This window comes from Malania oleifera, chromosome 5, assembly GCF_029873635.1.
Source record: "Malania oleifera isolate guangnan ecotype guangnan chromosome 5, ASM2987363v1, whole genome shotgun sequence".
In the NCBI taxonomy this organism is placed as follows: domain Eukaryota; kingdom Viridiplantae; phylum Streptophyta; class Magnoliopsida; order Santalales; family Ximeniaceae; genus Malania; species Malania oleifera.
The window spans coordinates 44,143,249-44,169,381 of NC_080421.1; the positions used below are offsets into that span (position 1 = coordinate 44,143,249).

The 26,133-nt window shown below is 37.8% G+C and overlaps 2 protein-coding genes and 1 non-coding gene across 4 annotated transcripts; 1 reads left to right on the plus strand and 2 right to left on the minus strand.

The window, feature by feature from the left end:
* Positions 1-2,218: 2,218 nt before the first annotated feature.
* LOC131155076 (large ribosomal subunit protein uL14) lies at positions 2,219-5,450 on the minus strand. 2 transcript variants are annotated; one of them, XM_058107996.1, is made up of 4 exons: positions 5,259-5,450; positions 4,781-5,065; positions 3,251-3,292; positions 2,219-2,479 (listed from the first exon to the last, which is right to left on the minus strand). In XM_058107996.1, exons 1-4 carry the CDS (start codon positions 5,269-5,271, stop codon positions 2,397-2,399), a joined length of 423 nt encoding a protein of 140 aa, XP_057963979.1. In that variant the 5' UTR covers positions 5,272-5,450; the 3' UTR covers positions 2,219-2,396. The 2 variants fall into 2 exon arrangements, with proteins under 2 accessions (XP_057963979.1, XP_057963978.1); XM_058107995.1 differs by having other exon boundaries at positions 2,219-3,292; positions 5,259-5,416.
* Positions 3,862-3,996, minus strand: LOC131156895 (small nucleolar RNA snoR137). Its single transcript, XR_009137159.1, has one exon. It is a non-coding gene; the product is annotated as a small nucleolar RNA snoR137 (small nucleolar RNA).
* Positions 5,451-15,648: 10,198 nt separating the features above from the next.
* On the plus strand, positions 15,649-24,627 carry LOC131155077 (uncharacterized). The gene is made up of 3 exons (XM_058107997.1): positions 15,649-16,562; positions 22,426-22,675; positions 24,273-24,627. The coding sequence occupies exons 1-3, from the start codon at positions 15,781-15,783 to the stop codon at positions 24,450-24,452; spliced, it is 1,212 nt and encodes a 403-aa protein (XP_057963980.1). The 5' UTR covers positions 15,649-15,780; the 3' UTR covers positions 24,453-24,627.
* Positions 24,628-26,133: the final 1,506 nt, after the last annotated feature.

Sequence of the window (26,133 nt, forward strand, 5' to 3'; positions counted from 1 at the left end):
AATATTATCATCACTCATTGCCATTGCAGACCTTCTCCAAGACATTGCCGCACATGAAATAAACATAATTCCCTGCATTTAATAGTGAAATAGTCATTTTTGCTTTGATTACTTAATCTCCCAAACTATGAACAATAAACTCATTTCCATTGAAAAATGTTATGGATTGGTTACTATTTTTCAAAAGAATGATTGTTGGCCCAATTTTATTAAGTTGTAAATTATGAAATTCTGTTAATGGTTTAATATGGCATAATGTATCAAAATGACAACAAATAAATAAATTTCCTAAAAGCAATTGTGGGGTAACAATATTAAGTTTATCTATCCAATTGCTCTCTTACTCTCTTAGTAAGTTAGGGTAAATTGCATCAAGTCTTTACACACCCATCATTCTCTATATATTTACAAGTATTCGCAATCCAATTGATTTATTACTATACTAAAAATGTGTATCAAGTACTTCACCTCATTCAATGACTTCTTTATCTATTCAACAAAACAATGTACTTATTGACTTATCTTTATTAACATCCCGTGAAAAAATTCATAATCTATTCTTGAATTGAATGTTTCTATTGCTACTTTGAGACCGTCTAGTAGGATCATACTTAAACCTCAGTCAAAAATCAAGTTATTATTTTTCCCTAGAAATAAATGGCTGTTGCATTGGAAAAAAACCTTTCAATGATACTTTGTTCCTATGTGTGTGTGTGTGTTTTTTTTTTCACAAAAACAAAAAAATCAACCTTAAATTCTATTTAATTATAAAATTGTAAAATGTCTGGCCAATTTTTCAAGATTTGCATTAAAAAGTTAGGGGAATAAAGTACTTGTTCAATTATGGAATTTTTTTTTATTTTTTATTTTTAAAAATAATTATAAAATCACATCTCATTTTTGATCTTCCAAGAAAATTATATATATATATATATATAAAATAAAACATTTGAAAAATAATAAAAAGACGTTTGTGTAACATTACTATGCAGATTTATAAAATTAGAAAACAAAACGTATTTCTGTAAAAAAAAAAAACTATTTTTTAAAAGTAGACAATGCCAAAAGCTCTTTATTGTTCATTTTTTTATATATATATAAATTGAAAATTCAGCTGATTTTGTTGTAAATATTAAAAAAAAAAAAACTAAAAAACATATTTCCACAACCCAAAACATGCTGCAAAATTTCAATTCAGTTTCACCAATATAATAGTTAAAATGGATTTTCTAACTCTAATGAGTGAAACATTGATAATCCTCTTTTAACTCATTTGAACTAATTGTTTTTTGTGATTGCACTTGATTATTTCTTCGTTAAGACTCCCTCATCTGACCTTGATCCCCTTTGGGTCTTTTGGCTAGCATTGACCATCTGCAAATGCCCCTACTCCCCCCGCACCCCCCCACTCTTCTCGAGCCTCGCCCCAACCCAATGGCCCCAATTCCAAACCATTCTTATTGGGAATATAATTGGTGCATAGAAATAGAGTGATATCAAAAGATATAAAAACAGATTTATCACTTGATTTTGCTATCTTCCTTTCATTCCGAACTAATTCCATCCATTTTGCAAACCAACATCAAAGATAAATGAACCAAAAATAGAGCGTTTATTCTCACAATTTGAGATATATTCTATTGACTTTCCAACAAAGCAGCTCTGCTTCGGTCCTCTCTTTTCCTTACCAAACATCAATCTCTATTTGTACATGAAGCCCTACTTCGGTCCATGCTATTCTTTGAGGTGATTTTGATTCGGTAAAAGGTCATATTGTGAAAAAAGCTCACCCCCATATTTAAAAACTTGAATTAGAATGTGTAAGTTTGAATAAAATGCAATACAAAATTACTAAATTCGGCCAAATCTATAAAAATCCAAATTTTTAAGGCCTGAACCATGCTCCCAGATAGCACCTCACCAAAACAAAACATTATATTCATCTTTATGATCAAAAGGATTAGAAAGAAGAAATGTACTATTCAATTATCAACATAGCATCATGCTAGTTCTGCACTTGCAAATTGCAATCTTACCACACACCAATGAGCATTTCCCTGCTAAAGGGCATGAATCCAACAGAACTAAACTGATGATTTACAGATAACCAGCAAGGTACTGGTAAGGTGTTTATGTTTATTTTTTTGCAATATTACCAGATAGGCAGTTCATGGCTCAAACAGCATATTAAAAAAACAAAAAAGCACCACCACTCATGTTTGTTCACTATTTAAACTTAGGCCATAAAAAATACCAATACATCCAGAGCCAAGGAAACAACCTTGCAAGCATAACAGTAACTCCATTGCAAAAATGACAACAGTATCTAAAATAATGGTTTCTTCTAAGAAAAACTCCATAAACAACCAACAGACACCAAACATTTAAATCCGTACTCAAACTATAGCATTGGCAGCGCTGGCAATTCTGGGCCAGAGATCAGCACACTCCTTTCCAATTGGGCCGGTAATTGCAGATCCTATATACACAATAAAACCATACAGAGACAGAGTCAAGAACAATGTATATATCCTAAAAAAAAACACCGACGCCATTATAGGGTGTGTAGTACAATAAATACATGAGCACATCAACGACAATAATTTTGGAAGGGCTAATTTTACCAAGGCATCTACCCTGTGATTTTGGTTGACATTACTTTATTGGCCACCAGTCAATCCAAGGCCATGAGCACAATGCAACATGACCTGTTTAGTCGTTGACATTGATCTATGTGTCAAATTAGTTCAAATACGTTCAAAGCATTTAATTTCCACCACAGAGAACTGCTATGACCACAGCAGCCGCACCTCAGGTGCATGCACTGCACACTAGCCATGGCAGCACCCCTTTTGATTAATCCTCTGTTAGGTTGGAGAGAGAAGAAAACAAATGTAACTATTCAGTTCTCTAATCTTGTTGACAGAGTGGAGAGAAGGGAATAGGGTAAGAAAAAAGATGAGGAAAAAGAATTGCTTTATTTATCACCCACAATGGAGAGAAAAAGAGATATTAAGCACTAAACACCCCTTTAGATTGGTTCAAAAAGGTGGATTGGGATATAATTGACTTTTATTTTCTTTTCTTAGGTTTCTCTCATATCTCACACTAAATTGAACAAAGTGAGGGGAGTAATATTTTCCATCTTCTCTCCAACCAAATGGGGTGCAAAGGGTGCAAGCAGATACCACATAAAACATAAATGTCATAAGATTTAATAAATCAGATATGAGCTCACAAATGGGAGTACCTTTCATTTCTCCCTTGGGATTCACAATGACACCAGCATTATCTGCAGATGCAACAAAATAAAATTCAGAAACACAAACTAAAGGTAATTCCTTCCAAAGACAAAAAAGCAATTAAAGGGAGGAGTTTGAGCATGTCTCATGTAGCATACAAATCAATGCTAAAGTCAGTAACAATTAGTTATGTTTCTAGTTCATAAAAAAAGGACCAACAATGTACATCTGAATACACATAGAATTAATGGCAATAAGTTCCAACTTTGGCCATATTCATATGAATGCAATTTTATATTTTGACATTTAGGGGATAACACAGTCCTCAGTAATGGGAAAAAAAGTTTCATCTAAACTGCACATGGACACAGCTTAGCAACTCACATTCAACAGTGATCCAAACACCACAATTTTGGTGGATTGGAAGCCCACATTAGGCCTGAGCCACACAAAGGGAACCAGATCTAATGGGAAATGAGACAGGTATTTACATCAGCAGTCCCCAAATCATAGTCACACAGAAAAGAGTATGAGACATGAACCAGGAGACAGGTAACACAATGCAAGAAATGTACATCATGCAGTCCCCAAATCATAGTCACACAGAAAAGAGTATGAGACATGAACCAGGAGACAGGTAACACAATGCAAGAAATGTACATCATGCTGTTTAAAACTGGCACTATTGTTTACTGTATGCTTCTTGGTACGAATGATTAAAGAGTTAAAAGTCACTCGGATTTCAAGAAGCAACTTATGAAAAGTCGTGTAATTTCTCGTTCATTTACTGTTTGGTTGGCATCTTGGAAATCCTTCTCAGGTCCTTCAGAGTTGAAATCAAGACAACTTATGCTTTCGAAGTCAAGAAATTTAAAATTTAAAAACCTTAAAAACAATGGAAAATAGAGCACGCCTTACCAATAAAAATTTCAATTTATAAGGAATAATATTTCATGAATTACATTAAGTCAAAATATAAGACCCAGTAAAAACAAATGTAAAGGAAGAGGACTAATAGCGTATTTTATATAAATCAATCCCATATAAATTTGTAGAAATTCATTTCAAATATGCCATTTATGTTTGCAATGCAAAAAATAATTCAAATCAGATCTACCAATTCAAATCCAATAATGTGATTGTTAATGATTCAAAACCAATCAAATTTGATGAGATTTGCAAATGCATTAAATGCTATTTTACAGAAATTCCATTAAAAAGCTTCAATCCAATTGAATTCTATAATTCTGTATAAAATCATTCAAATCAAATGAATTAAACTTTCATATCATCTGCTTCAAAACATAAAAGTAGAGAAGTTAGAAAATCAAACAATTGATCTGGAAGCTCTGTTTTGGTTCAAACATCAAACGGCAGATTACTCTAAAGAAAAAACTAATTAGCACCAACCACGGTTTTGGATGGCAATAGATCGTTACATCGAGTACAATCAGCAGTAAAGGGTTTAATGTTTTATAAAGTGCTTGCATATTCCAGCTAAAATGCATCAACTTTATCAGAAATAAAGTAAAATTAACCTTCGAAATACATGTAGACTCCATCCTTTCGGCGCCAGGGCTTGCGCTGGCGGACGATGACCGCGGGCATCACCTTCTTCCTGAGGTCCGGCTTCCCCTTTTTGACAGTGGCCATCACCATGTCTCCGACACAGGCTGACGGCAGCCGGTTGAGCCGGCCCTTGATGCCCTTGACGGAGATGATGTAGAGATTCTTCGCCCCCGTGTTGTCGGCGCAGTTCACGGTCGCCGCCACCGGCAGACCAAGTGACATCCGGAACTTGTTGCCCGCGGATCCACCGCGACCTAAACAACACAAAGCCAGAAAAAGAGAAAAGAGCTAAGAGAAAACTGATTCGTATACAAATGTACTGTTTGGTTGCTGAGAACATGCAAAGAGAAGCAAGCCGAAAATTAGTGGAAAGATTGCGAGTTTCTCTTTTTCTTTCTCGATTATTTCTCAGCAGCAAAACGAAACATTGAAGATTGAAAACCATACCTCGCTTCGACATTGTTGATCAGCTCCCTCTTTCCCTCGCGTAGTTCTGTGATATGTCGTATTATTATATACGAAGCGGTGACTACAAAATTAGGGTTTCTGGGGGTTTTCGAGGGTGTTTGGAAACGCTTTCGGGAATGCCCCTCTCCGGGGTTTTAACTTTTACGGCCGTGCGATAAAAAAGCAAAACGCGGGTGTTTATATGAAATTAAAAATGATAAAGGCTATCAAAAATTATGAAAATAAAAGTTAGAAATTGAGATTAAAAAATTAAAAATAATCAGCTTATTATTTGGTTAACATTTTCAAAATTGAAATAAATTTACAACTTTCAAATTTTTATTTTTATCCTTGAAGCAAATGACAAATAAAAATATAATTAAAAGATTAAAGATACAAAAGAATATAAAGTAAAAATGTTATGTAAAATATATAAATTATTATAATTATTTTGCTTGCTTATTATATTTAATAACTCATTTTAGTGCTATAAGAACAATTATATTGTATATGACAATTGAAAAATAGTAAAAATATTTATTGAATAAAAAATTATGGATATTTTTGTTTTACTTATTTTTATATTCACGTGATCATTTAGCATGCTGGAAGAAGTTGTCGGCATCAGATCAAAATTTGTTTAGGGAGAAATACAGTAGAATTGCAAATGTACTAAGGATTGAGGTACAATGGGAAGCATTAGAGGCCTTTATCCACTACTGAGATCTTACATACCAATGCTTTACCTTTCAGGTTATTGATCTCGTACCACTTATCAAGCAGTATGATGACTTACTGGGAATCCCTTTGGTTAATCAAAGTTGGGTGTGCATCCACAACTCGAAATAGATTGGAGTAAAGGTGATACCCAACATATTGTAGTGTAACGGCCGACTCGTAGTTAGATGCACCATCAAGAAAGGGAAAATCGAAGGTTGGCTATGGCACTTCAAGACAAATTTTGAAGCCCAATTAAAGGATCAAGACCCCCAATTGAGGTTGAAGATCTTGGCACTAGCTATCTACGACCTTATGCTTTTACCCTCGGTAGTCCATATGATTGATGGGGGGGGGGGGGGCATGGTTTTCACTAAGGCTGCAAAGGAACGTGTTAACCCAATCCCAGCTATACTGCCAAAGACCTTCATGACACTCAGCTTCTTCTGAACCAAGGGTGGTAGGGTTCTTAAATGTTGCACCTAACTATTGTTTCTATGGTTGGTCAGCCACACCCTATTTTAGTTGAATATTTTCATGGAAGTGTACTAGAGAGAGCAAAACCCTTTGGAGGAGTTCGCATGTTATGCTTGGCAAAATCACCAATGGGAAAGATGGGAAGATGACATGGAATGGTTAAGCAGAGGGTCCATCTTATAGGTAGCAACTTGGATGCCTCCAAAATCGCTACTAGTCCAATGTGGGCAATTCCTATCGATCCTTTTATTTGGAGCTAGGGGTTGCATTTGTTATGCCCCGTCTCTAGCACTCCAACAGATGGGGCAACATCAGTTTATTCCCCGTATCGTAATACTTGCCTAGTTCCACTTTTTCCATGGAGACCAGTCTAACCTGGGGGAGTTTGGAGAAGCCAAAGTTGCATGGCACCATCAGAAGTCCTTGGAAAAAGGAAATGATTCACAGTTGACAACCACGAGGTATTGTGACAACCCGAATAAAAATGGAATTTAGATAATAAAGAGGAAGGGAAATGAAATCAGTAACAGAAGGAAGAAGTCAACTTCGTCGACGACATCGCACTTTGGAAGGAATAACTGAGGGGGGGATCATCAAGGCTTCGTCGACGAATACAGGGCATTCGTCGACGAGGGCTTAAGAGAATTCGTTGACGAAGACTGAATTTCGTCGACGAAGAAATACCAAGAGGCGTTTTAAGCCAACTGAATTTCGTCGACGAGGACTGAATTTCGTTAACGAAATTAATGAAGGATTCGTCGACAAATGACGTGGCACGTCGACGAATCCAGTTTTATAAATAGAAAAATATGAATTTTTAACTTCATAACTAAGTAAACTCTCTTCTCGCTCTCTCCCCTTCGGCCCTCTCTCTCTCTCTCTCTCTCTCTCTCTTATCTTTTTTGGGCCAGATTTACACCAGATCGACAATCCAAAGTCACCATGACGCTCATGGGGAAGTTCTCTCCAAATCTGCCGGAACGGATCGTTGGTAAAAGCAAGTTGGAAATTATCCCTAGGTTGAGGTAAGGCTTTTTAAGCCAAATTGACTTTACAGTAGTTATAGGAAATGATGTATACGTAGAAATACTGAAGTTTAATACTGAGAGTTTTCAGTTTCAGGGTATTGATCAGGAAATCCTATGAGGGGTAGACCAGGATATTTTAGGAGCTTTCTTAGTAGCCAAGTAAGGGAATAAACTAAAGCAATTAATTTCTATGTAAATTATTATTAATTATGAGTAAATTTATTTTCAGAAAAACATATGTTATATTTGTATATTATGGATGAAATGTACGCTTGTGAAATACTGCTATTATGTTGAAATGTATATGTATGTATGAGATGTCAGAGAATTACGATTTTAGAATAAGAAGTATGATTTTATACAGCGCATATGTGGCATGAATATTATTTTACGTGAAACGTATTATGATATGAAAGATTTTAAGAGCAAAGTATGTTTTCAGGTATTATGAAAAGATATGTTATGTTATGATGATTTTGACGAATACATGATAATTGATTTATTTTCAGAATGTATACAACTGAAATGATTTCGGCACGAGGCCGTATTCATGTTATGTTCGGCACAAGGCCATAATTACGATATGTTCAGCATGAGGCCATAATTATGTATTATATGATCATGTATTATATGTTATCAGAATCCGGATGTTAGTTTAGTTTAGTTCAGTGGCTCGGTACGGTAACTTATAGATCATTTGTATATTATCATATTAGTGCTAACCACCCCATGAGGGGGTGGGAGATGGATAGTCGATGTGACTTTCAGTAGAGCGTGGACGTCCACCTGGCAGTTCGGACCAGGGTGTGGCGGGCCCATCGTACTTACAAACATATTTGACTCGGCAGTGGTCGGCCAACCATTGTCGGGTTCCGCCTTCGGGCTGTACAACCTGTCATGGGGGGTAATACATGACATTAGCTAACTATTCATCCTGGGTATGTTTTCAGTATTATTAGTATAACAGATGTTTACATACGATATGATTTATCAGCAATTATGAAAGTATATGATTATTCAGTATGTGATGATAAATGTCTACATCTATATGAAATGTACTGTATACGTATAATTACATTAAATATTCATGTTGCCACACAACTGTATTTAGTTTATTTTCCCTTACTAAGAAGTGTCTCACCCCCGAACATTAAATGATTTTCAGGAAACCCAGAGAGACCGGTGGGTCAGGGCCGCCGTTGAGTGATTGGAGCTTCCCTACTAGAAGGGTAAGCATTGAACTAGGATCGGGAGATTTTTGTTATATGATCCTAGTGTTATTTTGACTTTTTGGAGGTTGTGTATAGTAACAGTATTTTGATGATATAGTAAACTCTGGTATTATGTTTTATGGTTGGATGTTCGAGATTTTATGCTTGCTGCTGCTTAGGTTTCCGCTGTGATTGACAGGTGTCCCTGTTACCCACGGGTTCGGGTTGACTTTTCCATTTATTATGTTACATTTTATGTTAAGATATTTAGGGTTGTTACAGGTATCTTATGTGGCATAAGAACAGAGGGCAAGGATTATAAGGTCCCTCGAGCTCAAGGGCCAAACGAACTTTACCGAGGCCTAACAATCTAGAATACTACAATGAAGAGTTTTGGGCATGACAAGACATTTACTACCAAGAATGAGAGAGCAAAAGGCGTAGATTGAGAGAAAAATATGGGATACTGTGAGCAGAAAATGAGTTGATACAGCAGTAGGTGGAGGAAGAAGCATAGGCCTGATTAAAGCTTTAGTAGAAGGTAGTACCATGCATGAAAATAAAGAAGTGGCTAAGAGGGTATAAGGAGACCAAGAAATAGAGGAACGAGTAAGGGCCCTTTAAAACATGAATTGGATCTTGAGGGGAGAGCTGAGGAAGTAGGATATTGAAACTATGTATTGGAGGAATCGGTTCCATGAGAAAGTTATATGCATCAACGTGTTGGATCTTAGGATATAATGGCAGTAAGAGTAATTAGCATCACACTAGGCTTTCTTGTGGGAGACCAGAACTATGATTGCCTATAAGACGAAGGTTTATCATGCCATGGGGGATCAATTGAGTTTGCTAGTTATCATGACAGGTGGGAAAGATGTCCTAGATCCTATATTTGAAAGCTGAAGGGACTATATAATAATTTGAACCTAACAACGGCCAATACCAGAGTTTGTGGGCTACTGTCAAATGCTCTGAAGTTCTTCTAAGAAACCACCAACATGTATAGGTCCTGTGAAGCTAGGGAATTGCCAAGCAATGAAGATTGAGCGATGACTCAAGACACTTCTTATGGGTTATGTAAGTCATTTTGAATTCATTTGTGTTTGGTGGCTCATTTCTTGAGTGGTGGATATACACAAGGAGGAGAACATAGTTGATATCAGCAATCTAGGGGAAACCGTCGACGGTTTCACTAAACCATCGACGATTTGACTGAAATCTCAAAAATTATGCTCTCGGTATCTTTTTATTGAGCAAACTGTCGATGGGTCTCTGAAACCATCGACAGTTTTGTTCTAGGTAAGAGGCTGAATTCAAATTTTGAATACGAACGTTAAGTTGGTTGGGATATGGGGGGAAACCTCCAAAGGGAACTTTATTTATACACTATTCTGAGTGTATTTTGAGAAGAAGTTCATTGTATATTGTATTGTATTGTGTTATTTGACACTTATATAGTAAAACCTTTGCCGATTGCTCCCGTGAATGTAGGCATTTTCGAACCACGTAATTCTTTGCGTTGTTATTCTTGCTTTCATATATACTGCGCACGTGTGTGTGTTCCATATTTTTTCTTCATTGTTACTGCATTTAATTTCTGCTGTGCAAAATGTGAGTTCATTCACAACAAATTGGTATCAAAGCACTTGTTACCAGAAACTTTGGTTTATGGTAGAGAAGAGTGAAAGATTTGCTTGTGCAGCAAGGGATGGGGAAGGCCTTGTATGGTGTTCAACTGGAAGGCATATATGAGGCTAATTGGAAAGAATTAAAGGCAAAGGTTGTTGCTTCAATACGATTGTGTTTGGCCGATGATGTAACGCCCCGACCCGCCACGTGGGCCCGGGGTGCTACTTTAGTGACGTCTTTGTACCTAATACCATATTCACTATATAAATGCAGCGAAAATAAATAAAACATTCTCTAAAATCCATTACCAGAGTTGTAAGAATCCGAACCATGATGCCGGGATTGAATTAATAGAAAGAAGGGTAAAATAGTAATTGTTCAAGCTTCGTCGATGAAGTCCTTTTTGTTCTCGGCAATTAAGTTCAATGGCTCGTCGATGAGGGAAAGCCGAGGGGTTTGGGAAAATCCAAAATCTTAGGCTTGTCGATGAGGCCACCGCCACGTCGACGAAATACCTGGTGGACTCATCGAAGAAGATGTCACCTCGTTGACAAGTTTGCCCGAGACGAAGGTGCTTTAAAAGATCTTTTAGGTTGCTTCTTGGCTAAGAATTGGTCTCTCTCTCTCTCTCTCTTTCTCTCTCTCTCTCTCTCTAAGAACTCGAACCACTCTCTTTCTCTCTAGATTTCTTCGCCGATCGTTGCTAGAATCGTCGATCCGTCGTTACTACGAGAATTAGGGCAGGATTCTCTTCGAGAATAGTGGATCGAAATCTCGTTTCGGAGATTTTTTGGGTTTTGGCTTAAAATTGAGGTAAGGCTCAATTTTCATTTTTGTTCTGGTAGTTTGATAGAGAACGGAGTCGTGAGTATATTATGTACTATACTTTGTAGGTTTTGAGAACTCAGTTTGCTATTTAGGAGCCGTAGAGTTCGAGATTGGTCATTTCAGGGAAAGGTAAGGGGATTCCATTTATGTCGGTTATTTTTTAAATCGAACTCAGTAGAATTGTGGTTCACCGTCCTGTGTGTGTTTTGGCTACTCATTGGGGGGGGATCTAAAGGGTAAAACTATGGGTTTTTCAAGTTATAGTTTTGGGGAAAAAAGGGTATTGGGTTGCATCCCTGGTTTTTTTGGAAAACCGTAAATATATTGTGATATATATTGTGTTGTAGGGATGGTCGTGCCTTGACTTGTTTAAACTGTATATGTTTGGAAAATCATGATTTTAGATTACATAATGGGTGTGGTTTGTTTGGTTATATGAGCATGCATGGTTATGTTTTGTTGAAATGCAATAGGAACTGGGTTCCGAGTTGTTCTAGGTACTGAAAGAGTGTCCAGCGCTATATCCGAGGGCGTATGAAATCACTGGCCATGTTGGCAAGAGTATTCAACTCTATATCCGAGGGTGTGAGCCTTACTAGTTGATCACCGAAGGGTGTGGATCCACTAGTTGCACCGGTACGATGCCATTGAAGCCTGGGGCTACACCATGTGCCGGCGGTGCCGTGTTATGCGGACCGGCTATGGGCCGAGGGGTGTGACGACACCGGGTAGATTATGGGCGTGCGTTTATGTGCGTGCGTATGATATGTACTGTACTGGAACTGTATTGTTAAAATACTGGAATTGCATTGAACTGTGAATGTTTTGTGTCATGATAACACTCATATGCCACACACCGATATAACCTAGATCTGTCTTATTGAGATGTCTCTAACCCCTATTGTATGTACATATTTTCAGGTCTTTCGAGTAATCGGAACTAGTGTCCTTGAGTTGGGAGTGTAGTGATTGGTGTACTGCGGATAGCGCTTGTGTAAGTGTTAGGACTTTTGTTTCGGGTGGTATTTTTGGGATATGGTCGACACCCGGGTACATGTTTTGTATTATGGAGCCTGGACTCCTTTTGTATAGACTCTGGTATGGTACTGTATATGTATAGAAATACCTTTTTCCGTTGTGTGTATAATTTGTATATGGATGTGTATAGAGTGCCTGAGAACCCCACGGGGTCGGACCCTCATTCATTATGCTATGTCATTGGATATTTGTATGATACATGGACATGTTAGGTTACTAATTCACCTCTGGGTCCCATTTCCGAGTTCGGGGCGTGACAAGAGTTCTAAACTATTAACATACATAAAAGTCTCCCGATATCCATATTACATTCCAACCAAAATAAAGAAACTAAATCCGTTCGTACGACCATATTACATATCTAGAAAACTTCCCACATAACTTAAATATAGTAGAGTTCTTACAGACACTCACAAAAACTAATTGGCTATCACCCCGCTCGGTGTTCGCTATACTCAACCTTGAGATGGTCCTGAAAAGATAATTTGTATACTTGGGTGAGACACTTCTTAGTAAGGCAGATTAAGTTAGTATCAATGTGTGACCAACATGAATTTTAGTATATACAGAAAAACATTCCATTCTTCATTTAACCGAAAATAATAGCTATACATTATACTCACTCTACATAGTTGAAAATACCCTTTTCATATCCATCGTATAAACCAGTTCAATAATCAAAGATACCATTTACATAAATCAACAGATATGCATAAAAGACACCCCCTGAGACTAAACACCATTTACTTCCCCCATGGTACGGGTTGTGCGGCCCAAAGACTAAACTTAGCCCTGGGGGATCAACCCAGACAAAGTCAAAGTATCCATCTGCTAATACACACCTGAAGGCATCCGCAACCCAGTTGTAGGTCCGATTGCCTTACCACTTCCTGGTTCGAACCTCGAGGAAGGTACCACCTCTACGTAGGCTAATCGGTTGAAACCACCCTTCACCTTTCTATCTAGTGTGGGCACACATGGCCAAATAATAATTCTCTAACAACTGTACCGTGCCCACAATACAACCGGTCCTTAGGGTTCCTAAAGCATATAATGCAATTTAAGTAATTTTAAATTCATTTCGTATAAAATTAGTCATTTCACAAAACCTGTCCCCTGGTCGTCAAATAAACTCGGCCCCCAGCTGTTAAGTAAAACTCGACTCACAGCGGTTAAATAAAACCCTGGCCCTCAGTTGTCAATTAAAACTCGCCCCCCCGGCCGTCAAGTAAAACTCGGCCCCCAGTCATCACATAAAACTCAGCCCTCGGCCGTAACATCAATATCCAACATTTTCACAAATAGTTCCAGTATGTTTCACAAACAGTTCCAGTATTTTCACAACCATACACAAATTTAGTTATACAATAACCCCCAAATATTATTCACGTGCCACACGATTTCATTATTTAAACGTAGTCCATAATAAATCAACAAGTACCTCATAATATATTTAATTGATAAACAACCGTTCACCGTCCATATTATTCAAAATACCATATCATATATCCTAGGTTTGAAAAGTCAATTTTGAACGACTAGTTTTCGAAATAACAATTGAAAACATAAATATACATACATACGAAGCATATTGATCTGTTCAACTTTCATAAAATCCTAACTTAACTTAATCCCCTTACCTATTTACTAAGAGAGTTCCTACAATGCTCTTAAAGCCCACCCTACGACGATACAAAGTTTAAAATCCTGAAACCACATTTCCCCCAGTTTAATCAACTCAAATCCTAGATTAGCAACCATTAAACATCCCTAAGCCCATACACCCCATTTAACTAATTACATGTTAGACAGATAGTTCATTTCTACCCTTACCTCAACTTTGGAGTGATGCTTGGAAAGACTCAGTTCAAAAATCTACTTCACTAGACTTGTAGAGAAACGCTCCTAGATCCTCATGGTAACTTCCGATTGTCAATTCGGGCGACAAACGACAAGAAATCGTAGAGAGAAGGGGTGGGGGCGCGGGTTTAGAGAGAGAGAGAGAGAGAGAGAGAGAGAGAGAGAGAGAGAGTGAGAGATATTTTAGTTTTCTTAACCATGAAGTAATTAAAAATCTATTTATAGGCCGTTGACTCGGCCAGATTCGTCGACGAAATGGAGCCTTTGTCGACGAGTTATAGAAGGACGTTTGTCGAAGAAAGAAAGGGTTCGTCGATGAACCTTAAGCTTGAAATTTCCTATCGTTTGAGATTTCTTCGTCGACAACGCTTGAACTTTGTTGACGAGACGTAGAAGGCCACTCGTCAATGAAGACAGGGGATTTTTTGACGAGTCCCACTACTTTGCCCTTTTAAAATTTTCCTTTCTTTTTTTCTTATTTATTTCCTTTATTTTCTAGGTTCGGGTTTCTACAGATGAAGTGCTTTATCACATCATCGAGGAAGATTCTCCTGCGACTATTTGGCAAAAGCTTGAAAGTCGGTACATATCCAAATCTCCCATTAACAAATTATTTCTTAGGCAGCGTCTTCATTGGCTTAAGATGGTGGATGGTTTGAACTTGAACCAATATATCAATGCATTTAATCAAATCATGAGTGATTTAATGTGGGTTGATATGAAATTCGAAGAGGATGATAAGACGTTGATGCTATTGCATTCCTTGCCAGAGACTCACATGTATGAGAACCTGGCTACCACTTTTACATGGGGGAAAGAGACCCTAAACTTGGAAGAGGTGACAAGTGCGTTGTTGTGGTTTCATCAAAAATGAAAATTTGCGATGAAAATTCACATGGAGAAGGACATGTGATGAAAGGAAATCATGATCATGGGAGAGGAAAATTCAGAAATGGATCGAGTCAAAAATCCTGAACTCAATCCAAGAAGAAAAAGGATATCCGGTGTTATAAGTGCGGCAACAAGGGGCACATTAAACAGGAGTGTCCAAATTAAAAGAAAGGAAATGCTGAAAAGCTTGAAGGGACTTCAAAATTAGCAAATGTAGTTCAAGAAAGAAATTCAAACTGTAGTGATGTTGATTTACTTTTTGTTTCATTGGGGTCGGATCGCCTCACAAACTCGTGGATCCTAGAATTGACATGTTCTTACCATATGACTTCAAAGAAGAAGTGGTTCAACACTTATATGTTGGTAAATTCAGGTTCAGTTCTTATAAGGACTTGTCCTTTCATGTTATTTATCTATCTTTTAGATGTAAAATATGTGACAAATAGGTCCTGCTCCTCATATATTCATATTTAATAATGTGAAGTCCATCGCCACATATTTCACATCCAAAAATCAGCAAATGAACACGTAAAGGGATACATCTCTCGTATAATTCCCTATGGTGGGGACTCTGGCGCTTCTAGGGAGCTATTGTCGTCTTAAGAACGCTATTTAAAAAAAAAAAAAATGTATAATGTTTAATTTAAAGAAAATTTAATTTTTATGTGTGCCTTTTTTTTTTTTTAAAGGGTATTTCAACGTGTTTCAAACATTTGATTGGATTAATAGCACCAGTTCACTGAACCAAATGCACCGCCTGAAGTTACTTTCTCCTACGAAAAAACACCAAATGCCCCCAGTCTCGCAATCCCGCTAGTTCACAGCCTCCCCGGGAATGCAAAAATGTCCTGCACATCAACCTTCACCTCAGCATTCCCCGTCCCAAGCAAGAAGACGACCGCTGCCGCCACCAAAAGAAAACCCAAATCTCGCCGGCTCAGCCCTATAATGTCCTTCCAAGAACCACCCACAAACTCCACCCCCATAACCACCATCACCAGGCTCCTCTGGGGACGCTCCCTCCCTCCTCAGCTCCTCATCTCCACCGTCCGTTCAACCTGGTCCGCCGCGTGGCACCTAATGATGTCTCAGCTCGCCCCCTCCTCTCCCTCCGGCAGCTACTCCAGACCCCCCAGCCAATTTCGCGCCAATTCACAGTCATCTCGACAAAAACCAGGTGCACTCCACCTGTATGTCGGATTGTCCTGCCCGTGGGCTCACAGAACCCTCATCGTTAGAGCCCTCAAGGGCCTTGAAGACGCTGTTCCCGTGTCGGTTGCGTCGCCCGGCATGGATGGCTCGTGGGAATTCCGGGTTTCCGGTAGCCAGGGCGGGGATGATCTTGTCGCCGGTTTGGATAATGCAAATGGGTGTAGAACTCTAAGAGAGGTTTATAGGCTTCGGAGAGGCGGTTACGATGGGCGGTCTACAGTGCCGATGCTTTGGGATGTGGAGAGAAAGGAAGTTGTGTGTAACGAGAGTTATGATATAATTGAATTGTTCAATTCTGGGTTGAATGAGTTGGCAGGTAATCCGGATTTGGATCTCTCGCCCCCATCCTTGAATGGAAGGATCAAAGAATGGATTCGCATAATTTACCCCAAAGTTAATAATGGGGTTTATCGGTAATCATTCACACTAGTAAGGCATAATTTTGTATGTACATGCGTATGAGTTTTGTAGAAGGAGAGTGTTAACTGTTAAGCATTGGTATCTTTCATCATTCAATAACTTTGTCATTTTCTCTCGAATTCATATTAGATTGGCTAGCATTTTCATGCGGGACAAATTAATTCTTTTGATCGCATATTCTTAGCCTCATGAATCATGATACTTAGAAAACTTCATTTCCGTTATAAAAAAATGTATCTATAATTCTATTTCAAAGTCTCATAAGGAACATGTTGGGTTATTTCCTTCCATGTGGAGGAAAGTCCAAGTGGACTTTATTAAAAGATCAAAGCCCAGCCCTTTTAGTGTGGAAAACCTAAAAGAAGTTGTAAAAATAGAGGGGAGAAGAGAGGAGCCATCACTTCTCAAAAGAAAGAGAGAAAAACGTGATTTTTTCTCATGCTGCTCAGATTTCATCAAGACTCCGATCCCGCTTCATCTGTGGTTCGATCGAGCTGAAACTTGGAGGAGAGGTTCACGACTCAAGGAGCTACAATCTGAACGGTGAAGATCGGATTTGGAGCTCGGGAGTTGGGGTTTTTGCCCGTGAACAGTAACCGCGAATTTGGTATATTTTCTCAAATTCTCTTTGTATTTGTCAAGATTGTAGATATCTTGATGAGAGATTTTTGTATCCTCTAATTACGATTAGAGAAGACTTTGTGTACCCATTATTTGATTTATAGTGGAGATTTTAACAGGACTAGGTCCCGTGGTTTTTCTTCCTCACACCGGGGAAGTTTTCCACGTAAAAAACTGCTGTGTTCTTGTGGGTTGGTGTGATTGATTATTTCTCTTATTATTTCCAGCATGTATAAAAGTAGAGATACACTATATTTGCTTGCATATAGGGAGAAGAATTATTCCGCTGTGGTTGTTTATTGATATCTCTCCCAACAAAGTAGTATCAGAGCCCGGTTTCCAGATTGTCAGGTTGGTAGTTTGAGTTATGGAAGCAAATACTAGTAGAATGATTAATTTTAATGGTTTAAATTATCACATATGGAAAGGAAAAATGGAGGATCTTCTTTATGTGAAAGATTATTACCTACCGGTATTTAGTGTTGAAAAACCAGAAAAAAAGTCTGATGTGGAATGGACTTTGTTACATCGATAGGTGTGTGGGTATATCAGGCATTGGGTAGATGATAATGTTTTGAACCATATTAATGGAGAAACAAATGCACGTTCTCTATGGAATAAGCTTGAACAGTTATATGCTAGAAAGACTGGAAATAATAAGTTGTTTCTGATTAAACAAATGATGACTTTGAGGTACCAAGATGGGACTCCTTTATCAGATCACTAAATGCATTCTAAGGAATTATTAATCAGTTGGTTGGAATGGGTATTAAATTTGATGATGAGATACAATGGTTATGGTTGCTTGATTCATTACCGGACTCGTGGGAGACGCTCAGAACTTCATTGTCTAACTCTGCTCCAGAAGGTGTAATCACAATGGATATGGCCAAGAGCTGTTTGCTAAATGAAGAGATGAGAAGAAAAACACAGGGGTCCTCTTCACAATCAGAGATCTTGGTTACAGAAAAGAGGGGGAGAAGTAAGAGCAGAGGTCCGAAGAACAGAGATAATAGCAGAAGCAAGTCCAACAAGTTTGCAAATGTTGAGTGTCATCATTGCAGGAAAAAGGGACACATCAAGAAATATTGCAGGCAATTAAAGAGAGAAAACAAGAATGAGAAAGGGAAGGGAATGAAGAATGGAGATGACAAAGATGGTGATGATAGAGTTGCTACTACCACTCCTGTAGAATTCCTCATTGTTTATGATGATGAGATGATAAATGTTGCATATCATGAGACCAGTTGGGTGATTGACAGTGGTGCCTCCATTCATGCTACATCTTGAAAGGATTTCTTTACATCCTATTGATCTGGTGACTTTGGAACAGTAAAGATGGGAAACGATGGCTTGGTTAAAGTCATTAGAATTGGGGATGTGTATTTGAAGACAAATAATGGCACGAGTTTAGTTCTTAGAGATGTGAAGCATATTCCTGACATTCGTTTGAATTTGATTTTTGCAGGTAAACTTGATGATGAAGGGTACTGCAGCACTTTCAGTGATGGCCAGTGGAAGCTCACCAGGGGTGCTATGGTTGTGGCTTGAGGCATGAAGCACTTTGCATTGTACATTCTGCAAGCAAAGATCTCCAACGACATTATTAATGCGAATGCGATGGAGGATAATGGTATAGCAGAGTTGTGGCACAAGAGACTGGCTCACATGAGTGAGAAAGGATTAGCTCTACTGGGGAAGAAAAGTCTACTATGTGGACTGAAAAGTACACTTTTGAAAAGGTGTACTCATTGTTTGTCAGGGAAGCAGAGCAGAGTTTCCTTCAAGAATTCCCCTCATTCGAGAAAGTCAGAGATATTGGATTTAGTACATTCGGATGTGTGTGGCCCTATGAAGACGAGAACACTTAGTGGCTTTAGATACTTTGTGACCTTCATAGATGATCATTCAAGGAAGTTGTGGGTATATATCTTGAAGTCAAAAGACCAAGTGTTGGCTGAGTTCAAGAAATTTCAAGCCCTAGTTGAGAGACAGACTGGGAAGAAACTGAGGTGCATCCAGATTGACAATGGTGGAGAGTATTCTGGTCCATTTGATGAGTATTGCAGACAGCAAGGTATTCGGCATCAAAAGACTCCTTCAAAAACTCCTCAATTGAATGGCATAGCAGAAAGGACGAACAGAACACTAGTTGAGAGAGTGAGATGTTTGCTTTCACAAGCCCGGTTGCCAAAATCCTTTTGGGGGGAGGCATTTTCATGTGTTGAATCTTACACCCTGTGTTCCTCTACAGTTTGATGTGCCAGACCGATTTTGGACAGGTAAGGATGTTTCCTATAATCATTTACGTGTTTTTGGGTGCAAAGCATTTGTGCATATTCCAAAAGATGAAAGGTCCAAACTTGATGAGAAAACGCGACAGTGTATATTCCTTGGCTACGGTCAAGATGAATTTGGATACAAGCTTTATGATCCAGTTGAGAAGAAAATTGTGAGAAGTAGAGATGTCGTGTTTGTAGAAGATCAGACGATTCAGGATATTGAGAAGGCAGAGAAACCTATGTCTCAGCAGGGTGACAGTTTAACTGATGTGGATCTAGTTCCTTTGAAGAATTTTTCTTCTCAAGTTGAGGATGATGTTCAAGATGACCACTAGGGTAGAGGTGATGTGGATGTTCCCTTACAGGTTCAGGGAGATGTTGAGACTAATGAGCAAATGATAGTGCTAGAGACTCCACCAGAGATTCCATCCAGGAGGTCAGCCAGAGACCGACATCTTTCCACTCGGTATTCAGCAGAACAATATGTGTTATTGACTGACGGGGGAAAGCCCCTGTGTTTTGCCGAAGCCATTGAAGATGAACACAAGACACAGTGGGTTGAGGCCATGCAAGGTGAGATGTAGTCATTGTTTGATAACCAAGCCTTTGAGTTAGTGAAGCTGCCTAAAGGAAAAAGAGCTTTGGAGAACAAGTGGATTTACAAGAAGAAGCCAAATGAGTTCTCTTCACGACCACGGTACAAAGCTAGATTGGTTGTCAAAGGGTTTGGTCAGAGAAAAGGTATTGATTTTGATGAGATCTTCTCTCCAATTGTAAAGATGTCATCGATCCGTACAGTACTCGGCTTAGCAGCTAGTCTTGACTTGGAAGTTGAGCAGATGGATGTGAAAACTGCCTTCCTTCATGGTGATTTGGAGGAAGAGATTTATATGAAGCAGCCAGAGGGTTTCAGAGTGAAAGGGAAAGAGGATTATGTGTGCAAACTAAAGAAAAGCCTATATGGTTTGAAACAAGCACCGAGACAGTGGTATAAGAAGTTTGAGTCTGTTATGGGGGAGCATGGCTACAAGAAGACAACTTCAGATCACTGTGTATTTGTTCAGAAATTCTCTGATGATGATTTTATTTTCTTACTGCTTTATGTGGATGACATGCTAATTGTTGGCAGGAATGCTTCAAGGATTGACCAGTTGAAGAAGCAATTGAATAAGTCATTTGCTATGAAGGACTTGGGGGCAGAAAAGAAAATTCTTGGCATAAGAATCAGTCGTGACGGGAGTGCCAAGAAATTGTATTTGTCACAGGAGGAGTACATTGAGAAAGTGCTTTAGTGGTTCAATATGGACAAAGCTAAAGTGGTTAGCTCTCCTTTTGCTTCCCACTTCAAACTAAGTACAAAGGAATGTCCTTCTAAAGATAAGGAAAAGGAAGACATGGAAAGAGTTCCTTATGCCTCAGCAGTAGGAAGTTTGATGTATGCAATGGTTTGCACAAGACCAGATATAGCCTATGCAGTTGGTGTAGTTAGCCGATTCTTGTCAAATCCAGGAAGAGAGCACTGGAATGCAGTGAAGTGGATCATGAGGTATCTTCGAGGCACTTCCAGTTTGAGACTTAGTTTGGGAAATAGACAACCATTGTTAGTTGGCTACACAGATGCAGATATGGCTGGGGATGTGGACACTCGTAAGTCTATTTTGGGCTATTCGATAACTTTTGCAAGTGGGGCTATAGCTTGACAATCGAGATTTCAGAAGTGCATTACTCTTTCTACGACAGAGGCAGAGTTCATTGCAGCAACGGAAGCGACTAAAGAGTTGTTATGGGCAAAGAAGTTCTTGAGAGAACTTGGTTTCGAGCAGCAGAGGTATGTGCTGTTTTGTGATAGCCAGAGTGCTATTCATCTTGCTAAGAATTCCAGTTTCCATGCAAGATCGAAGCACATTGATGTACGATACCATTGGATCAGAAATGCGTTGAACGATAAGTTATTGGAACTTGAGAAGGTGCACACTGATGATAATGGTTCTGATATGTTGACAAAGACACTATCAAGGGAGAAGCTTGAAGTTTGTTGTTCGATCGCCGGGATGGCGATTCCCTCCACATAGTCGGAAAGGGGGAGATTTGTTGGGTTATTTCCTTCCATGTGGAGGAAAGCCCAAGTGGGCTTTATTAAAAGACCAAAGCCCAGCCCTTTTAGTGTGGAAAACCTAAAGGAAGTTGTAAAAAGAGAGGGGAGAAGAGAGGAGCCGTCACTTCTCAAAAGAAAGAGAGAAAAACGTGGTTTTTTCTCATGCTGCCCAGATTTCATCAAGACTCCGATCCCGCTTCGTTTGTGGTCCGATCGAGCTGAAATTTGGAGGAGAGGTTCACGACTCAAGGAGCTACAATCTGAACGGTGGAGATCGGATTTGGAGCTCGGGAGTTGGGGTTTTTGCCCGTGAACAGTAACCGCGAATTTGGTATATTCTCTCAAATTCTTTTTATATTTGCCAAGATTGTAGATATCTTGATGAAAGATTTTTGTATCCTCTAATTACGATTAGAGAAGATTTTGTGTACCCATTATTTGATTGATAGTGGAGATTTTAACTGGACTAGGTCCCGTGGTTTTTCTTTCTCACACCGGGGCAGTTTTCCACGTAAAAAACTGTTTGTGTTCTTGTGGCTTGGTGTGATTGATTATTTTTTTATTATTTCCAACACGTATAAAAGTAGAAATACACTATATTTGCTTGCATATAGGGAGAAGAATTATTCCGCTGTGGTTGTTTAATGATATGTCTCCCAACAGAACAGGCACTGTAGCCTCATTTTTTTCGTGGATGCCTTGCATGGTACTTTGGGAGAGGAATGTAATTCAAATGTTACTTGGCAAAACATAAGTCCACAAAATTTTGTTGAGTAGTCTAAGAACAATATTTCTTACACAGGAGCATATGTATGATTTATGTTTATAATATAGGTTGTATGACATTGCATCTTGCAGATGTGGATTTGCTCAGAGTCAAGAAGCATATGATACAGCAGTGAATGAACTGTTCAGTACATTGGACATGTTGGATGATCATCTAGAGAGTTCTCGGTATTTATGTGGAGATAAGCTGACCCTTGCAGATGTATGCCTTTTCACCACCTTGGTTCGATTTGATCTCGCGTATAACATTTTATTCAAATGCACAAAGAAGAAGCTACTCGAATACCCTAATCTTCATGGGTATATGCGAGATATTTATCAGGTGCTGCCATGTACTTTCGCTATTTCTGATTCTTTATCTAAACAAATATTGAATGCTGTAGTAACCTTTAATCTTTCAAAGGAGTTGAATGAATACCTTGGGCTAAAACTTTTTTATTTTTGATCACTTGGAACTCCTACCTGGACAAGCCCTTTAGACTCACTTAGGCAGCATCAAACTAGGGGAATGAAAACACTGCGACTCGCCCATTGATGTATCCCTGGTAATTCACTAGGCAAACGACAAGTGAGGAATCAAACCAATTGAAAATTTCCTCGTAATTCACTAGGCATCCTTGATAAATATTAGGCCAGCATTATCTCCAAAACACAAATATGTTAAACTAGTATGGCGAATGTTTTAAAAGATTGTTGTTGTTTCTTTCTCTTGAAGTTAAAATTACAAATCCAATTGAAAGTTTTGAAATGGAGGTCCAATGTGGGGAGAGGCATTAATAGTTTTTTATCTCTGCATTTCCACAAAATCAGATAAAATTTATTTATATCCTTTAAGAACTAGAAACTTGTTTTTGATTTAGAAAATGTACAGGACAAGTTGATGATTATAGGTTCATGGCCTAATCAATTTGTCTGATCGTTTAATGCTTCACACTAAAAGTATCCCAGTTTTGCTGAACATTGTCTTGCAAAGAGCATATATTGTTCCATATAATTCAGCTTCTAAATTTTTAGCTTGAAGTTTTAACAATATGTTTTGTTCATGGAATGGAATGTGTGGAAATGAAATATATTGTATAGAAATACAACCATTCAGCTTGTATAGGAATGAAATGTATAAGTACACACACACATATAAGTGTGCTATTCTAAGGCAAATGGCCCTGCAAAATGGTTTTATTCCAACAAACATGGAATAACATAGGGAAAAAAACATTCTTTTGGAGAATTAGAAAATAGATACTCCTAGTCCATTCCATGTTACATGGGATAGCACCAACTTCATTATAGTCATGTGCCTTAAAAATTGTTACTTATTTTATTTTTTAAAAAATTATACTCCTACATAATAACTATTCCATTTTTTTTGGTTCACTCTCATGAACCAATTGTAATGTAAGAATATGAAATGTTTGAAGTATTTGTCAATTGCTTGATTCCCACAAAAAATTTCAGGGTTTGTGAGTTTAAATCCTAGTCCACCTTATGCCTGGCACAGAACTAGGGCCACTAGCATCTAAAACAATTTCATTAGTTTTTCCTCATGCTAGTCTTCTTCTCTTCTCTTTATGTTATATTACTCCCTGTGCTTATCCCAGTTATTTAAGTCTCTGCTTTGTTCATTAGATTGATTGGGAAAAAGAGGACTTGCTTTATTTCTTGATTCATTGTTGCAGCTGATCCTTGTCCATGATGAGCCTAGCAACTCATTCTTATCTGTGGTTGCTTCTTCAATGATGCAGTGTTGTTTTTGTTTACTCACGCATGAGTACTGATTTTTCCCAATTGGCTGTTTGATGTGTTCCCAGGAAGTCTTATGTTTATAGCCATAAGATGTCATAAACTAATTTCTATGACAGTACTCTCCATGCTAAGTGTGAACTGGGTGCCTGAACATTGCATGTTTATTATTTGAACAGATTCCAAAGGTTGCGGGAACTTGCAATTTTGGAGCCATTATGGATGGTTACTACAAAATTCTTTTCCCACTGAATCCAGGTAGCATTTGCCCCATCATGCCTTCAGGTTGTGAGCATGAACTCCTTTCCAAACCTCACGGCAGGGAATCTTTGTCTTTGTTTGATAAAGCTACAGTCTAAATTACCAGTTGCTGATACAAATTTCACATGTGTAATACACCAACTTGTGCACTGTTTGTTTGTTGTATATAAATTTTGTTTCCTTAGGCCTCTACTTCCAATGTCTACTACCTTGTAAAAATTATTCTTCAACTTATTAAGGAGAAGTTCATAGGCTGCTTAGCCATTGCATCCAGCTTCATGTGGGCTGCTTGGTCGCTGTGTCCTCGTACCATCATCACATGATCTAGTCTTTTCATTCCAAAATTTAAACTCTAGCGCAATAGTTAATTTAAACTCTCTGGGACATTTTTGAAAAGTTCAGCCAGTAATTTATTGAGATTTTGGAAGCATTGGCTAGAATTTAAATAACTAAATCAGATTCATGTCACTAATCAAGGTTGACAGATAATTATAATTGACAGATAAATAGATACATATTCTTGAGGAATATCTTGTTTAGAATTCTCTTAACATAAGTCTTCTCAGGTGAATCAAGAATACCTTGAAACCAATCATCATCAATTTGCATGCTTAAAACAAAAAGGCATCATCAAAATTTTTTATGTCAAATTGAAGTGATAACATAAAGTATGAGAATTACAAACTTGCTTCTACTCACCTTCAGGTATATACAGGATTGATAGCATGTTTTTTAAACCCAAAACAAGTGTCGATCTCAAAAACATTATTTATTTCGAAGTCTATTTCAATTCGTAAATAGATTTTCTTAGTTTGCACAAAAGATGCTCCAAATCCTTAAACATCTTCAAACAAGTCATCATTAAAAAATTTTAGTTTCACATTTATCTAACGAAATTTTAGATCAAAATGAGCTATCAAGGTAATCGAAATCCAAAAATATCTTTCTTACATATTAGGATATTGGAGAGAAGGTCTCTCTATGTTAATGTCCTTTTATTATTATAATCTTCACTACTAATATGACCTTGTATCTTTCAATTTTACATTTGGAGTTATGCTTGATTTTGAAAACCTATTGGCAACCAATTGTCTTGCACCTAACAAGCAACTCTACCAAATCCCTATCTTTTTAATGATCCATGGATGCCAACTTATCACATGTAGCATCCATTTACTAGGGTGCTAGAGGGCCATCCACAGGAAAGTACCATAACATATTCATGTTCCTATAAATATAACATGCAATCATTCTATTGAAGTATGTTGAATTATAAGTACAATTTATTTATGCATTATTGTTCACTTGAATTTCAATATATTTTACATGATTTTAAAATCCATATTAACGATGACTGGATTGGTCAAACTAGTCAAACCAATGTGTTATCTTGGTAATCAAATCGACGACATCAAAATAAAATATGACATATTTTTTATACTGTATAATATATGTCTTGATACAAATAATTTTATAAAATAAGAATTTAATATATAGTTTTCTACTTTTTCAAAAATAAAAATAAAAAATATAAATAACCCACGTAAATATTGAGAAGTAGTTAAATATAATATATTCTACAATAATACACAACTAGAACCTGTCTGTCTAATAAATTTTTATGATTTCCAAAGCTGGGATTTATGTTAGTATATTCGTCTTGTATTTTCAAATCGAATTCTTCAATAATCTTGAAACAAATGCCAAGAGGTAACTAGTGGGACTAGTAATGAGATCACCCTTGAAATGTCTCATGTATGGTTCTATATTAAGATCTCT